The 17,211-nt window shown below is 34.9% G+C and overlaps 2 protein-coding genes across 2 annotated transcripts; one reads left to right on the top strand and one right to left on the bottom strand.

The window, feature by feature from the left end:
* The first annotated feature begins 5,661 nt into the window (after positions 1–5,661).
* On the top strand, positions 5,662–15,739 carry LOC127796566 (agamous-like MADS-box protein MADS4). The gene is made up of 8 exons (XM_052328752.1): positions 5,662–6,064; positions 8,489–8,567; positions 14,335–14,402; positions 14,538–14,637; positions 14,770–14,811; positions 14,900–14,941; positions 15,086–15,222; positions 15,414–15,739. Exons 1-8 carry the CDS (start codon positions 5,880–5,882, stop codon positions 15,502–15,504), a joined length of 744 nt encoding a protein of 247 aa, XP_052184712.1. The 5' UTR covers positions 5,662–5,879; the 3' UTR covers positions 15,505–15,739.
* Positions 11,756–13,333, bottom strand: LOC127796565 (AP2/ERF and B3 domain-containing transcription factor At1g50680-like). Its single transcript, XM_052328750.1, has one exon. The coding sequence runs from the start codon at positions 13,082–13,084 to the stop codon at positions 11,939–11,941; it is 1,146 nt and encodes a 381-aa protein (XP_052184710.1). The 5' UTR covers positions 13,085–13,333; the 3' UTR covers positions 11,756–11,938.
* Positions 15,740–17,211: the final 1,472 nt, after the last annotated feature.

The raw sequence follows: 17,211 nt of genomic DNA, 5'->3' as shown, positions 1-17,211 counted from the left end.
AGTCTCAATCCTAATCCCTGTTAATCAAAAATAAAAAATTAACCAACAATAATAAATAAAAATTTCAAAAACATGAACAAAGAAGCCACTAATGCTAGAACTAGAACCTATTGGATGATGGGTTCCAATTATTGGTATGCCCTAACCACGGATGGACCACTAAAACATGGTCGACAATTAATATGTTGGTATTTTTTTCTGTAAGTAAAATTTATGTTAACAGAAAAAGAAAGGCAATAGCCTACAAGCCCAAGCGGGGCATATCCCGCACCAAACAAGCAAACCTCTTCAACACGGACGCACATGAGAGACTCCTTATTGACCATATCTATCTCAGCCACACATCCTATATCCATCGGACAATGTAAATCCCCAAGAGATGGGATATCCATAGCTTCCTCTAGCATAGGACAGAAACACGTCTCCATTGGATCACTAGCACTTCTCGGAGCACTGGAACACGCTGCAATCGTCTGCTCAGCTATCTTGATTAAAGATTCATTGGGCTTAGTCCCCCCATAAATCTTCTCACTATCCTTCTTTCCTTTCATAACTCGTCCCTTAGTTAGACCTTGATCTGCTTGATCCCTATTCTTCATCTTTGCAGCATGCCTAGACACTTGCTCCACTAGGCGTTGCTTAAGAGGGCACCGATCAAGAGAATGGCCAAAGACCTGGCATTGAGAGTACTAGAGGGAACCCACTGATACTCCACAGGCAACCTTAAAAATCTTAGCTCCCTTGAGCATTTATCAATACCCTGGTTCAAGGTAATAAACTTTGGGATATTGTAAAATTAATTACAACCCCCTTTTCTAAATTTTTCCCTCGAGTTTCCAACCACTAGACTTCTCTCGCCCTCCAAACTCCACATTTAACTAGTAATATAACCTTGCACCTCCACCACCCATGGCCATTAGAAACCACCTAGAAAATAAAAAAACTAATGCTACCCTAGTTTTCTAGTTGAAAAACTAAGGAAAATTCATTAGTAAATTGTGCCTTCTATAAAGGCATTAGTGGCACCAACCACCATCAAAATAGTCACTTACTCTCTAGATTGACAAGCAATTCTTTTCTTCTCTCTCCCTCTTTCTTTGGTTCCACAACAACTTGAACTATTGGAACCCATGGTCCTTACCTCCAACTAGTGGGTTCCAAATCTGAAACCCCATTTAGTGATGGTTCTAGTGGTTAATGGCATTTATAGAGGGGCTGTCTAAGCAAAAAAGATAAATCATAGAGACTTCCAAAACAAGCAAAAGCTACACAAACCAGCACTATACAAACGAAAATGACAAAAGCTTCATAGCAACACAAAAACTCTATCCACCTATGTCTTGACCTCCTTCAAAAACCAAATCATCTATCCTAGATAAATAATCTCCTTGCTAGAACCCTTGGATGTTGATGAGAAATGTTGAATTTCACTAGTTTAGCAAAGAGCTTAACAGGTGAAAACATTACCTCCCCTAGATGCCATCTCTTGCAATGCTACAATCTTCATTTTAGCAGATTCCATCAATCCCCCCATTCCTCTTCACCTCTCCTCTAACAATTTCCACTACAAAAAAAAATGACATTTAGCGACGGATACATAAATTCCATCTCTAAAAGTGGCATCGCTAAATTTTAGCGACGGGTCAAATTAGCGAGGGAAATTTCCGTAACTGATTAAAATAATTAAAAATAAAAAAATTAAAATTATTTTAGCGACGAAAAATTCCGTCGCTATTCAGCGACAGAACTTTCCGTCGCTAATACATAATAAAAAATTAAATATTAAAAAAAATTTAAAATAAATTTGAATCAGCGACAGAAATAGTTCGGTTGCTGACCTTTATTTAAAAAAATAATAATAATTAATCTATGGACGAACACGTGTGCACGCCTCTACACGCCAAGTGGCACCCCCTTAAGCCGCCACGTGTACGCTAGAATTAATCCCCCCCAGTGCAACCTCTTTTTCCCCCTTCTTGGTTTCGATCCCAAGTCCCTCACATGGGTGTGCGCGCGAGATTGTCTGAACTGCAAGCCATCTCATTATATAAACTGCACATATTAATTATATACTAAATTTAGCTCCAGTCATTTTAATTTTATTTTAAATCTTTTAAATTCATAAATTAATACTTAAAAAAATAAATACTATAAATTTTTAAGTCAACCAATGTACCACTTAAATGTTGTAATTAATCAATCTCTTAAATATTTAAATTTTATTTGATTAAAAATCAGTTTAATATATTCTTGTTCTTATAAATTTTACAATATCATATCAATTTACATATTTTGGTTTGTAAATAAAATACATAAAATATGCATTTAATACTAAAAAATTATAATTTTTATTTAAATTTTATAATTATTTAGCAACGAGTACTCCCGTTGCGAATAAAATTTAATTTTTAATTATTAATTTAATTTTTAATTATATATTTAATTTAATTTTAATTTTTTTATTATTTAGCGACGGAATATTCTGTCGTTAAATAATATTAATTTAATTAAATAATAAATTAAAATTTAGCGATTGGACAATCGCTGTTGCTAAAAAATAAAAAATAAAAAATAATAAAAATACAAAATTTAGCGACGGAGCAACCCCCATTGCTAAAAAATAAAAAATAAAAAATACAAAAATTTAGCGACGGAGCAGCCCCCGTCGCTAAAAAATAAAAATTAAAAAATAAAAAATGTAAAATTTAGCGACGGGGTCACACTCGTCGCTAAAAAATAAAAAAAATAAAAATGAAAAATTTAGCGACGGGGCAACCCCGTCGCTAAAAAATAAAAATAAAAAAAATAAAAAATACAAAATTTAGCGATGGGGTCACATCCGTTGCTAAAAAATCTAAAATAAAAAAATCTAAAATTTAACGATGGGGCAACTCTCGTCGCTAAAAATAAAAAATAAATTACATAAAAATTCAAAATTTAGCGACGGGTCACCCCGTCGCTAAAAAATAAAAAATAAATTAATTTTTTTTAATTATTTAGTGACAGAATATTCAGTCGCTAATTCCGTCGCTAAATTACAGGTTTTTTTTAGGGTTCTTTTATCTTTAACTATTACCTTTTTCCAACTGTTTTTCTCTTTACCTTCCTTTTCAATTAGCTTGATATCTAAATTGGACATCCTTTCTTATAGGAAATATTAGTGCACCTCTTTAAATCACTATTTTTTTGTTTCCACAAATCAAATGGAATTGAAATAAGGTTTGAGGGGATAGCTTCAATCCTTGATATTTCCTTTTTAACCACCTTGAGATTCTTTGTCGATGTTGACATCAACTTACTTTGACTCAAACATCTCTTTGAAGTTTCCTCCACCCTTAGTACCTTTTAATAGTCCTTTCGTAAATCTTCCTTATTGATTTTCAAATACATGTACAAATGACCTATAAGTTCTAGAACCATCATCAAGAAATCATTTATCATTTACTTTGATGAAATCTTGTGAATAAGGCATAGAGAGTTTTTGTCTCCTTCAAACCCATCCAAGTCTTTGTTATTTTCCATGAATTGCTCTTCTTCAATCTCGTTCACTAGCAAAACCACAAGGCTTGGCTCAATTTGTGCTTTCCATGGCTATCTTGTTTCCCTAAATACACAAGGGTGTAGATTTTCAAGTTGTATAGACCTCTAAATAGGTTCACCAAACTTTTTCATCTCTTATTCTTTTAGCACACTAAGGATCACTAAATCATCCTTTCTTCGAACCATCACCTTAACTCTTTAGACTCTCACTTCGACAATCTTGTGCATGAATTGCATTGATTTTCTTGTTCCATCCCCAGGTTGTTGTAAATTTACTAGCACTATTTTTCCATGATTTAGGACACTCAATAAACTATTTCCTTTCTCAATTGACTTATTTATTATCTCATTCCTTTACTATCCTGGAACCCCTTTGGTTAACTAATGTAGCTTTCAAGGAAACCATAAAAAATTAGGGTTTCTGATATATTAACCTCAAAGAGAGGTTTGGTAGAAGTCTTTTCTCCTTGGCCTTTAATTTGTGATTGAATTCTTCAATCAAGTGGGAGATTTGTGCACACTTATAGCAATAGTATGTTAAGCACTCTTAAGATATGGATAATGTGAGATAACATGACCTAGTATATTTGATTTTAATCATTGGTGGAAGAGGTTTTCATATGGCAATCTTCACCTTGACCATTTGACATTGAAACCAACCATTCTAGATTGTGAAATCCTCATCCACCCTTATAAAACCTCCAAGGAACCTTGCTAGGGAATCCTCTAATTTGCATCCCAAACTTTACCTCACTCAAATTTACACTTGTCCAACACATCCTTTGTGTCAATAGTTTTTAGTGCAAGCAGCTTGTTGTTGATGTTTTATGGCCCTCTATTCATAACTATCTTGTGCTCCCTTTCCTTTTCCAATTAAAGGATAAAAATATATATATATTTTTTATAAAAACTAGAGACCATAATTGTTCCTTTGAGGCCCCAATGTTGAACTATAGGTCTCAAAACTAGCAAAATAATCACCTTTTGTGTATGAAGTATTCTCGCAAGAGATCTCTCTTTTATCACTTGATCTTGGGTCTCGTTCCAACTCAAATGCACTTCCGTGTCTATTTCTTTTCTCTTTATTTTTTTTTGGTTAACGCACCATCACGATGGCCCTCCGCTGTTCGGTCCCACGATATTAGTAGGAGATATAAATCAGAGAACTTAGCGGCCAATTAGATCCCTAGCCCCGCCGCAAATGTGAGGGCGGCAAGCAATTTTTAACTTTCAGGATCGCTCTGCATACTGAGCTTCCCCCCCTGTTCAGGGCTTGAACATTGAACCTGAAGGCTCATAGAACAACACCCCAAAATATACTTCATTTGCCAGTGGAATTATGCCTTGGGGCGTCCATTTCTTATTGCAACAGGCAATAGGAGCCTTTGGAGCATTAGAGTGAAAGAAAAAAAATAATAAATAACATCTAGATCTTAGTTGAAGTCCAAAGTGCAACACAAAGCATCTTCATTAAGCTACCTTTCATGGACTTATCCGAGAGAGAGAGAGAGAGAGAGAGAGAGAGAGAGAGAGAGAGAGAGAGAGAGAGAGAGAGAGGTTTCCTTGTGTGTTGAAGGAATTATTTTAGGTAATCTTCATCTCATGCAACAAATTGTTGTGTGAGATATATGATCATAAATATAGTAAATCAGATATAATTTCATGGATATAAAAAAAAAGGATAACAAATTTCCATATCTAACTGTGATATGAAATATTTTTTATTCTGTTGGCATTCATTCCGTCAGTAGTACTACTCCTGCCTCCTTTGATCCAATGCCTCTTTGTGTTCACTCATCAATAGAGCGGTAAGGATTTAATAGAATATCCAGAGTTTGTGCACTTCCTTACCCAAGTTTCTTAGTTACAGATTTGATTTTTAAATTCTGACAATTGTTTGAGAGGGTGCATAATTGGTTTGAAAAATGAGTTTAAAACATACTAATTTTGGGAAAAATAAAAATATAAAAGGTACCTATATTAGGTTAAGAAAGAAACCCCCTCCCCCAGTCATCCCGTGAAACACAAGCAAAGCATACAACTCAGTATCACCACATATAATTTCCTTATTCCCTTTGTTTAGCTGGTCTTTTCACCGCTGGTACTGTCAAAAGAGAGAGAGAGAGAGAGAGAGAGAGAGAGAGAGAGAGGGCATTGGCTAGCTAGTATATGTGGTTTATTGTGTGTGTGTGTGTGTGTATATATATATATGGTGATGCAAAGTAGGAAGAGCTAGAAAGCATTGCTGAAAGATTTGAGAAGTGGGCATTTTTTGTTATTGAGAGAGAGAGAGAAAGAGAGAGAGGGTTGGTTGAGTGGCAGATAAAGGAAAGGGAGACATGGGGAGAGGTAGGGTTGAACTGAAGAGGATAGAGAACAAGATCAACAGGCAAGTGACCTTCGCTAAGCGAAGGAATGGCCTTTTGAAGAAAGCTTACGAGCTTTCGGTTCTTTGTGATGCTGAGGTCGCTCTGATCATCTTCTCCAATAGAGGAAAGCTGTACGAGTTTTGCAGTAGCTCCAGGTAATCTAACCTACATAAAACAACAACCACCATCTTCAACACTACTAGTAAAGCAAATCAAAAATATTCAAGACCCAGAAAAACACAACTTTTCTTTCTTTCTTTTCTTCCTCTCTCCCCCCCCCCCCCCCCCCCCCCCTCTCTAGTACTCTATTTCTTCCCTCTTGATCTTCTTTGCTGTTTCTGGCGTTGTTGAGCTTGTGAACATAGGAAAAAGTTTTTCTCTTCTTTTGTTTTTGCTTCTTTGCTCTTGATTTTTCCGTCTTGGTGAATGTCTCGGTGTTTTTAGAACTTCGTGCTGCCGGTGTTGTTAGATCTGCAAGAGGAAACCTTGAAAAGAAGATTTATTTTATGTTATATATAACTTAATGGCAGTTTATTAGCGGATTTACTTTCTTTTCTGTCTTCCTTCCAAGTCTTGGACCTTTTCTTTTCTTCTTGGTTGATTTGATACTTGAAAGGCTTAAACTGAGCCAGTTATAAATTTTTCTTAGCCTTATTTTGGGTGGAAATGATCTGATCTGGTGCCTTTCAAAATCCCTTGGTCCGAGAAGCCAATGACAAATTTGTTTCTATGCAACAAAAAAGATATCCTTAATTAAACATCCAAAATGAAGGTATGTAGGTTTGCAGTTGCAGGATTACTAACATGCTTTTCTTCATCTCTCAATCAATTCAATTTCTTTTCTAAAACTAATTGCAGATTTAATTCAGGTCTCTCTCTCTGCCAATAAGTTCAATAATTTTCTTCCACTTTCTCATCCCAGATTCTACCCGATCTTGGATTATTCACACATCAGAACATGGATTCGGGAAAGGAATTTGTTTTTAGTTCCATACTAAAGAAAAAGTCTGAATATAAAGGTAGATTGGGATTTGGGACAACGGAGATATTTCAAAAGCTGCATCTGAAGTTTAGTTCAAATCAGTCTGCCTCAGTTCAAATTGGTCCCAAGTTGCTTTTGAGTTTGGGGTTTGGCTTTCCAAAGATGGGAGGAGTTAGGGTTTTTGTTCATCGGATCACCCCCCACCCCCACAGCTCCTCCAAATATTTTAGGTTTATAATAGTGCCCTAACTTTTCAGGTGGGTTATAATAGATCCTGTGTATTTTATCTTTATACATGGATTAGATTTTAATTTCTTTTCACAATCTTGGATAACTACAAGTATTTGGGAGACCTTGTCTTAAAAGCTCAAAAATATTCTATATTTCACTGCACAAACTGCAAATATTCTTGATGTTTTGCCAAGTAAAGGATCATTATGTACAATCATAGGTATTTTTTAGCAGCATGTTTTCAGATACTTGGAAATGTGAGGTTAATGGTGCTGAGTGCTTAACCAGTCCCTTGCTAATGGAATTGTATGAATTCATAGTTCAAAAGTTGAACTTTCAAAGAGATTTGCAGGATACCTAAACAACAAGAAGCCTTTAAAAAGTTAAAACTCAACTAATAAAATCTGTAGATACACGCATATTTGTGTCTTAAAATTAAATGACCTCTTTTCTTCTCTCTTTCTGTGAAGGTGCAAAAAACGATATTTTGTTTACTCATTATGATTCTTTATGAAACTCATGTGCATTTTAGACATTTGCATTTAGTTGTTATTATATATGTTGCTTATGTGCAATATTTAGTTTGGATTCAGTTCCCTCTAGATGAATATTTGTCTTCCTGACATACCAACAAGATTTGTTAGCATTTTTATTTTTATTTTTTTACGGAGAATAGTTTTGTTTGTTAATTTACTTGGATGTTTAGTTGCTTGAGTAGGTTTCCATAAAAAAAAAATGTAAAAATATATGAAAATCTTCAGTAAGACTGGAGATTTTCTTTCTATCTTGAATTTCTTGTTCTTCTAATTTTGTTCTGATACTGCTTTTAGGCCACTTAATTATAAAATGAAGTTTAGGTTTTATGAAGCTAGCTCACCTATAAGGAATGAACAAATATAGTATTGCTCATTATGTGAGACTTTTATGTCTCCCCAGTTTATCTCTACGAACATACATAGACAAGCAAAGAAAGCATCCCGAGAAAGGCAGTACATATAAAGGGTCCAACTTCTTTAGCACAATTTTCCAGGATTTTTCGTTTTTTCACCCTAAATTCAATATCTATCTATCTTTTATGGGCCTTGAGTAGTACAACATTTCAATGTTGACACTCATCCAGACCCATTGAGTACATCACTGGGAATCAATTATTCACATCATTGTACTCTTCTCAGTTTCAACTTCTCTGTCCTTCCCATGTGCAAGTTAATTTGAAGCTAATCCTCCAAGTAATTTTCTTTCCATATGGGATTTAACTAAATGAATCTAACATTTTACTCACCCCGTGTATGGTACATAGCTTGTCCTTTTTGAATTATATCTTTTGTCACTCTTTAAGAAGTGATTCGTTGTTTTCATAATGCAGCATGCTCAAAACCCTTGAAAGGTACCAAAAATGCAACTATGGAGCACCAGAACCAAACGTATCCGCAAGGGAGGCCCTGGTAATTGATCTATCTATCCTCACTACATCTTCTTCATATAGATCCTGGTCTTTAATTTGTTTTCGCAACACTTTCCACCCTTCTTCACTGCACTAGTTTTTTCATTGTTGGTTGCTAGTAATTTTCTCCTCCAAACTTATCAAATGCACGTTGTGTATATACATGTTTCCACCTTTAAATGCTCATTTATTTCAAGTGTGATTACATTACAAATTAATTAGACAGCTCTGGGACACACGCAAACAGTGACTGGGGAAATATACGGCATGAACTTCAGCCATGTGCATGCTCCTAAGACTATAAATGATGTATGCGTTGAAAAATAAGGTGAAAAATAACAAATCCAATTACACTCAAACATGAGATTTTTTATGTGAAAAACCCTAAAAGAGAAAAACAATTATCGTCAGGATAACAAAAGAAAAAATATCATAATGTAGTAAAGTTTACAACTACAAAGCTCAATATTCTCTCTCTAAATCCAAATCTCAATTATACCTAATTCCTAAATCTCACTGATCCCTCACAAGTAATTTGCACTCATTGAATAACAAGCTAAGCATCTTATTTATCGATTGTTTTTCTTTGTTCACCAAAGCTAATATTTCATTGCCTAACAAGTAATGGAAACTGACTAGAAAATAGAATCACAAACTAAACAGGAAACCAGTTAGGAATAGAAAATGAACTTATTAGGAAATATTCAAGATTAATTAGGATTTCTTGTTGAAAATCCCAACAAATCACCAACTTAGCAAGAATTTTTAAAAATATTTGTCCATTCTTTGACGACAACCATGACTATCTATTATCGATAATCACCATGACCTCTATTACCAAGATCACCGTATCCCACCATAAAAGGTACAACCACTTAGGCATATACCGTCCTAAGATTTTCACAGCACAATGTTGAGAAAAGTACCTTGTTGAAAAACTATGGTGCAACCCCTATGCTTGGGAGCTCTTGAGCCATCGATATCCTTTCCACTACACGTCTTGCATCATCTCCAAACCAATGCATGTGTGTAAACTTGTGGATTTGCTAGAAGTATCACATTCTCTTTCATAGCAAGTCTAACGGCATTCCATGAGAATGTATCCATCTCTTTAGAAGACATCTTCATCTCCCACAAAATTGAGAGACGAACTTCAAGCGTCACAATATTTGGAGCCCTTTGCCAGACTTGCTCTATCAGCTTGATAATCCCTTTTCACATGACTGAATTATTTGTACTTTCAGCAGATCACTTTAACAGATTTTTTAGAGCCTTCAAGAGTTGGTTTGCCCTTTAACACCTTGTGTAACCTATATTAATTGGATCAAGATATCATTGACTTGTATTTGCCACAAGCCAAAAATTGATATTCCCATCGAACTTTTCAAAATCAAACTTCATCATGCTTGACATAGTTTTTGTGTACTAGACGACCGATAATCAAAGCTCAGGGACCACTTGTTGAAAAATAAGATGAAAAAACAAAAAATCTAATCGCACTTAAACACAAAAGATTTTTATATGGAAACCCTAAAAGGGAAAAACCATGGTCGTTAGGACCATAGAAGAAAAAATATCACCATGTAAGAAAGTTTACAATTACAAAACTCAATATTCTTTCTCTAAACCTAAATCCCAATTATACCCAATTCCTAACTCTCAAAGGTCTCTCACAAATACTTTGCACTCTTTGAATAATAAGTCAAGCATCCTATTTATAGATTGTTTTCCTTGTTCACCAAGGCTAATGTTTCCTTGCCTAACAAGTAGTGAAAACTGACTCGAAAATAGAATCACAAACTAAACAAGAAACTAATTAGGAATAAAAAATGAACTTATTAGGAAATCTTCAAAACTAATTAGGATTTCTTGTTGAAAATCCTAACAATATGCATAACAATTCACTTTAATATATGTATGGAACATGTGAACATACTCATTAATTTGTTCATGAGTCTAATTAGGATATCTCGTTGAAAATCCCAACAATATGCATAACAATTCACTTTAATATATGTCTGGAACATGTGAACATACTCATTTTTTCATGACTTTTCAATTCTCTGCATAAATTTTAAGGTAAGTTTCACCACTTCTCAGCTTTTTGCATAAATTTTAAGATAAATTGCATTTAGATCTCATTTTATTTGGGTCACTTACACAATCCCTCTCTGGTTTAAAATTGATTATGAAATATTTTGTGCCCTAACCCCCAATTTGTTAGCACACATACATATTGAAACCCATTGTCTGGAATGCTATTGATGTTCATAAGAAAAGTGTGGGGGAATTTGATTGCCATCGTTGTCACATTCATTTGAATGTTTATTACTTTTAACGAATACATCATGACGGGAATGTATTTTGATATCTTTAGGTTTCTAATTTGGTGTTTTTTCTTTTTAATTTGAAAATTTTGATCTATTTAACACAATGTGGTAAAGAGAAGGGGGAAAGGAAAAAAAAAAAAAAAGTCATTAGTTAGAAGGCATCATTAGAGATGAAATTTAGTTGTGTGAGTTTTATTTTTCATATTTTAATTTTATTTTACTTAATTTGAACTTAATTGATATTTAATTAGATTTAATCAATGCCATTTATGTGGAGAGGTGGCTGCAAAAAAAGATTAAACCCCAAAATCTTCAAGGTTAATTTTAAATCTCGAAAGGTATTGATGTGAATAATCTAAGTCGCAAATTTCTAAGTATAATTTATTTTAAATTTTAATATGCATACATAATGTGTATGTGTATCTAAATGTTATATAATATTAACAATACCATTAAGTAACAACAAATACACCTTATTTTTATAGAAAAGTGTATTCATTGCACATTTTGTTTTTAACATCGATCCAAACAATTCTATTAATGGATGATAAAAGTATCATGTCTTGAGCCATTTAGTCAATCAATAAAATTAGTTTGATGTTAAAAATAAGATATAATGAATGTATCTTGTATGAAGATAATGTACATTTATTGTTACTTAACTATCAACTTAAAAGCAATGGTTAGTTTGAAGCCTTAAAAATGACTTTATCCGTAAAACATATGTGCTTAGGTTAACAAATTCAGTTTGCCCGTGTTCTAAATAAAAGAAAAGAGGATGAATTGCGTGTAGAATATATAACAAGATTAATGTGGTTGATGATAATTAGAGTTTAATTTCCCTTTAAAGCAATTTTGTTTTATCCACTTATCACTTGAAAAAATTTGATTGATCAATGTGGGGTTGATTCTTCCTTTCATGGACAATAAACAGAAGACTTAAATTTCAATCCAAAATTTTGTCATGAAAGAGTTTAACTTGATGGTCAAATTAACTCTTCACTCTCTTCCAATAAGACCAAAAGAAGAGAACCAAAGTTCCTCAATCAATCTCAACCCCAAAAAGTCTAATTCTTTTCTTCCCACTCGGTTCTTCCCACAACCCTTCATGCAGTAGTACCTTAGGATCTTCCAACTCTTGTTCATCCTCGTCATCCTTAGCTAAATCGCATTGAGAACATAGATCCATTTGCATATCGGCAGCTTGGTGGTTCCCCTCAGCCGCGTTAGCGTTTCTTGAACACCACCCAGCATAATTGATGTCAATCACCCAGAAAGCCTGCCTTTCTTTCCCCTCATCTTGACCCTGGCATGTGTAGAAAGAAATGATGTCATTTGCCTTCAATCCCTTTTCCTTCACAAAGTTGCTCCAACCTTTTGTGAAGACACAACTCTGGCTACTCTTCCAGAAGCAGTAACGAAATTTCCATAGCTTCATTTGCTTGTCATAGAAGAAGAGGTGCACCTCATCCACCATTCCTCCATCCAAATTCTCTTCTGTAATAGGAGGGAAATACTTAGCCGCGTATCTCTTGGGCACGACAAGCCTATTGAGCTTCCCCACATCACTTGGGGTTAGTTCCTTCTGGAATACAAACCTGCAAGAGAAACCTGCTGCATGCCCATGCACCCTCGTTAGATTGAGACCTAGTTCGTGTTCCGACCACCGGCTCTTCAGATAATTCGAGAATTTGGAGGGGTAGGATCCGTTCCTGATCATGTTCAAAATTGTTTCTGTACTGTAGAGGCTCTGGAACTCAGGCTCATGAATGCTTGTATTGGTCCATGGAATGTTTCTGTAACCATCCCCATTTCGGAGCTTCATCGATGCGCTGTCGTAGGCCATGGCAGCGTCAATCTCGGTTTTGAAGGTTCCCAGCCAAATCCTCTGGTGATTTGCATAGATTTGGGCCCCCCAGTGGCCGTTTGGCTGTGGCACAACCCCTTTAAATTTTGTTGAGGCTGGTCTGTTGTCGTCATTTCTTGGACACTTTCCGGCATGGGTAGTTGCATATCCAAGGCTCCTCCAATCTGAAGCCTCTGCAATTGCTTTGGCATCCTCAACCATATTCGACATCTCTTCTTCCATCAGCCCTGCGAAAAGAGGGGTCATTAGATTGAAACACAAAACAAGTCTTTGATTAAGAAAATTGCCATTCTTCCAAAATTTTAAACAAGAAATCTCCATAGAAATGATGTGATAAATGACAGTTTTTAAAATATAAATAAATATAAATACACAACTATATATATATGTATCGTCTTAATTAAGAACACATAATGAATCGATTATCTTGGCAAGGAGGAGCAGGTTTTATTAAAGCCTACCATTGGAAGCATTGAAAGAGAAGAAAATGAGGTCCATATACCATATTGCTTAAGCCTTCGTAATTTCTAAAAAGTTGAAACAATGACTTAGGTTGAGCTTAATCTTCCGGAAACGAGAAAACCAACAGTACGAAACAAATAAAAAGTTTTTACCAGTAAATACCCTAATGCTCTGCTATCCCCAAATCAAAATCTAGCAGGAAAAAAAAAATGAAGAAGCTACATGTATTCAATAGACACGATGAAACTGATTGAAAATCAATTATTGACCTGATACAGCCATGATGGACTACCAGAATCCAATTCCAAATATGAAACAAATATAACGGTTTAAAATATAATAAACCCAACAGAAAAGATGAGATATATATATATATATATGCATACTAATAAAGAGGTATCCTTCTCACAATCTACAGTATCCGTTAAGAGATGAAACCTGATAGCAGTGAACTCAGAGTTGTATGACCCCCGGACTTTCAAGGTTGGAAGCAAGGCTGATTAGGGCTCTTAAACAGAATGCCGAGAGGAATATATATATATATATCAGAGAAAGAATACAGAAATATTTTAGGAGAAAATTTTGGAGTAAATCTTCAATCAGAGATTCTGTTTTTGTAAAGGAAAGGAAAGTCTACAGGTATGGAGGAGGAAGGACTAAGACAGTTGTTCTGACAGCCAAGTAAAATACCAAATATAACTTGAGGTATTCCAACTTAGGATACAACTGTGAATCCAAGGACCTACCAAGAACCATCCTGTGATCAATATTTGGTCAGCTTGATTTGAATATTTCCCAGATTTTCGATCTTACTACTATATATCTGTAACTCCATATCGAATATACAAAAGAACCTCCTCCACCTTGAACATTCAGGTTTAACCAAGAAAAACTAAACCATTCATATATACTGATGTATATTTCCCAAACCTTTCAAGGACTACCCAAAATTAGCTTTCCTCCAACTCAGCACACAGCCTCTATCCTTTCGTGGCACAAATAGATTAGATTAGAGTGAAATTACATCAACTTAACATAATGGTGTTTGTCTTTCAGTGTTTTCGCTAAGCTGTTTGTTTGCCATAAGCATATTTTAACCGTGGTTGCAGGAGTTGAGTAGCCAACAGGAGTATTTGAGACTTAAAGCACGTTATGAAGCCCTTCAACGAACCCAAAGGTACGTAAGACAAACTCTCTCTCTCTCTCTCTCTCTCTCTCTCTCTCTTTCTATATATATATATATATATTGATGATAATTTTTTGTTTCCTTATTTGCAAAATCTTCTTCATTGACAAACTCGACACATATTAGGAATCTCCTGGGCGAGGATCTTGGCCCCCTCAACAGCAAGGAGCTCGAGTCGCTCGAAAGGCAGCTCGATATGTCATTGAAGCAGATTCGAGCTACCCGGGTGCGTGCCCTAACTGGGGAGGTGATTTTGGAGTTGGGTACCCACCATGGAATCCATGGTTAGGACTTAGGAATATAATTTATGAAGTAATAAATATTTACAAATTTTGGACCTTTCTAATTCATGATACAGACCCAATACATGCTGGATCAGCTGACCGAACTTCAAAGAAAGGTAAGACGCTTTGATTTTCAGAAGTTCCTTCTTCTTTATGCAGTTTCTTCCCCATATTCAGCCATTTGTTTCTATACCTAAATTGCAGGAACATGCACTTAATGAAGCCAACAAGAGCTTGAGACAAAGAGTGCGTACATTCTCGACCAACTTGATGCCTAATAGGACAAAAAATGAAAATATTTGTTGACGTTATTATAATTACTAAAATATTTATAGATATTTCATAAAAGCAAGTTTTTGGGAATGGCTTTGCTTGATTTGATTGGTGCAGCTGTTGGAAGGAAACCAAATACATTCAATCCAATGGAATCCAAGTGCACAAGATGTAGGCTACAGCCGACAAGCAGCTCAGCCTCAGGACGATGCCTTCTTTCATCCCTTAGACTGTGAACCCACATTACAGATTGGGTATTGCCCTAATTCCTCAAACAAGAAAATCAATTCTCTTAATTTCTTCAACCATCATCACAGATATATATATATAGCAGTCTTATCATCAATTGTGAACCCTAGCCAACAATTAAATGATCATGATTGAATGGACTGATTAATGACATTTTGTGGGGGCTAATAATTAAATTGTTTGGTTAAATTTCCAGGTACCAAACCGATCCAATAACGGTGGCGGCGGCGGCGGCGGCCGCGGCAGGGCCGAGCGTGAATAACTACATGACAGGATGGTTGCCGTGACGAGAGAGAGAGAGAGAGAAAAGAGAGAACAGCCAGGCCCAGCAGCCATGGTATGGATAATATTTGCATCATCATCATCATCATTATTATTAAATATTAAACCTATCCTATCAATAGGAACCCAGTATGTTTAGTTCTTTCCTACGCTGTTTGACAAAATGGATGTGTGTAATAGCTATGGACCTATGAGAAAAACCATAATTAAACTCCATATTTGTTGGAGAACTGTAAGTAACTTTGGTGTGGATCGATGGATCGATGTTCAAGCACTGTGCTTCTTCTTCTTCTTCTTCTTCTTCTTCTCTCTCTCCCCCTCACCTTTTCTTCATTCCTCGTGCTTATGAAGATAAGTTTGAGTTTTGTAGGTGAAAACAATGCATATGTGAGATGATTCCAAACTCTGACTATTTCTGCTTTAATTCATTCCAGTATTCATCATTTATTAAGGGATTGTTTGAAAATATTGTCAAAATTTTTTCATTTCATTCTATTCACCTTTTGTTTTTTTGTTTTTTTTTCATCACAGTTCATTTCATTTCATTCCATTCCATTTTTGCTGAGAAGAATAAAAGCTAAAAATGCTGTTTGATTTTGCTCTGAGTTGTCAAGGAAATGAAAGTAAATGTTGAAAATAATGTTTAATTTTCTAAAAATATATTCAATATTAAATTCATATTATGGGCAAAAAAATTGTTTGGCCTAAGATAATTCAAATTACAATTATTGATTTTAGATTAGATAAAATAATTTAAAATATAAAATAATGGATTCCAAATGTATGCAAGTCAATCTCACTCCATAAGAACGAAATCAGTGTTTAATATTACATTAGACCCTTACTCAAACCATCCATGCTAAAGATAGAAAGTAGTCTAATTAAATGCATCAAATGTCTTGTCTTCCTATCCTTTGACATACAAAGAAACAACTTTTATATTTTCTTTAACACCTCCAAAACTTCCCTCAACTTTTATTTACAACATCGGTAGCAAAATAGTTACAAATACACAATTCAGGAGTCGTCTCATACACTACAGAGCTTCAGACAATCAAATCTAACCAATCACAACATCTGACTCCTTGCTTACCACTCACTCCCAGAGATCCTCCTAGTTGGAATTGTCATGTACATGTAGTCTCCTAAGACAGATACGCCACAAGCCCACCCCTGACATCAGCTTTCACATTTAGAATGATGTTAAAAACAAGGTGAGCTACAAGACTCAACAAGTATAATTGAAACAAAAAGACACAGTACGAAATCAGAGCGGGATAAAGTTACACTACCCATCACATGAGAAACAACTATGCTATGACTTACAACACCATATGCTCATGCTATACTTACTAATATCATGCAATGTTTTAAAAATCGGACCGGACAGGTCGGTCGGACCAGTTTAATCGGGAACCAGTGGCCTATCCGGTCCAATTTAACTTAAAAAGTCAAATGCCTTTTAACCCGGTCAAAATCCGGTTGGACCAGTGAACCGGAAATCGGATTGACCCCGATTTTTTTCACCCCTCACTCACTGTTAAATTTTTAATTATTTATTAATTCTGTAATAACATATATAACAATTATATATAAAATATTAGTTGTATATTAGTTAATAATAGCATTTCTCATCATAATATATACAATATTAGTATTTTAAATATATATTAAAATATATATCTAATATATATTATTTAATTATAAAATAT

The sequence above is a fragment of the Diospyros lotus genome, chromosome 3, assembly GCF_014633365.1.
Source record: "Diospyros lotus cultivar Yz01 chromosome 3, ASM1463336v1, whole genome shotgun sequence".
In the NCBI taxonomy this organism is placed as follows: Eukaryota; Viridiplantae; Streptophyta; class Magnoliopsida; order Ericales; family Ebenaceae; genus Diospyros; species Diospyros lotus.
The sequence above is the reverse complement of the archived record's forward strand: the minus strand, read 5'-3'. Positions and strand labels throughout refer to the sequence as shown.

Excerpts from the sequence above, each read along its gene's own strand:
- LOC127796566 (XM_052328752.1), top strand. The coding sequence starts at position 5,880 with ATGGGGAGAGGTAGGGTTGAACTGAAGAGGATAGAGAACAAGATCAAC. Across the intron at positions 14,812-14,899 it reads TGACCGAACTTCAAAGAAAG|GAACATGCACTTAATGAAGC; the intron begins GTAAGACGCTTT and ends CCTAAATTGCAG. Across the intron at positions 14,942-15,085 it reads ACAAGAGCTTGAGACAAAGA|CTGTTGGAAGGAAACCAAAT; the intron begins GTGCGTACATTC and ends TGATTGGTGCAG.
- LOC127796565 (XM_052328750.1), bottom strand. The coding sequence starts at position 13,084 with ATGGAGATTTCTTGTTTAAAATTTTGGAAGAATGGCAATTTTCTTAAT.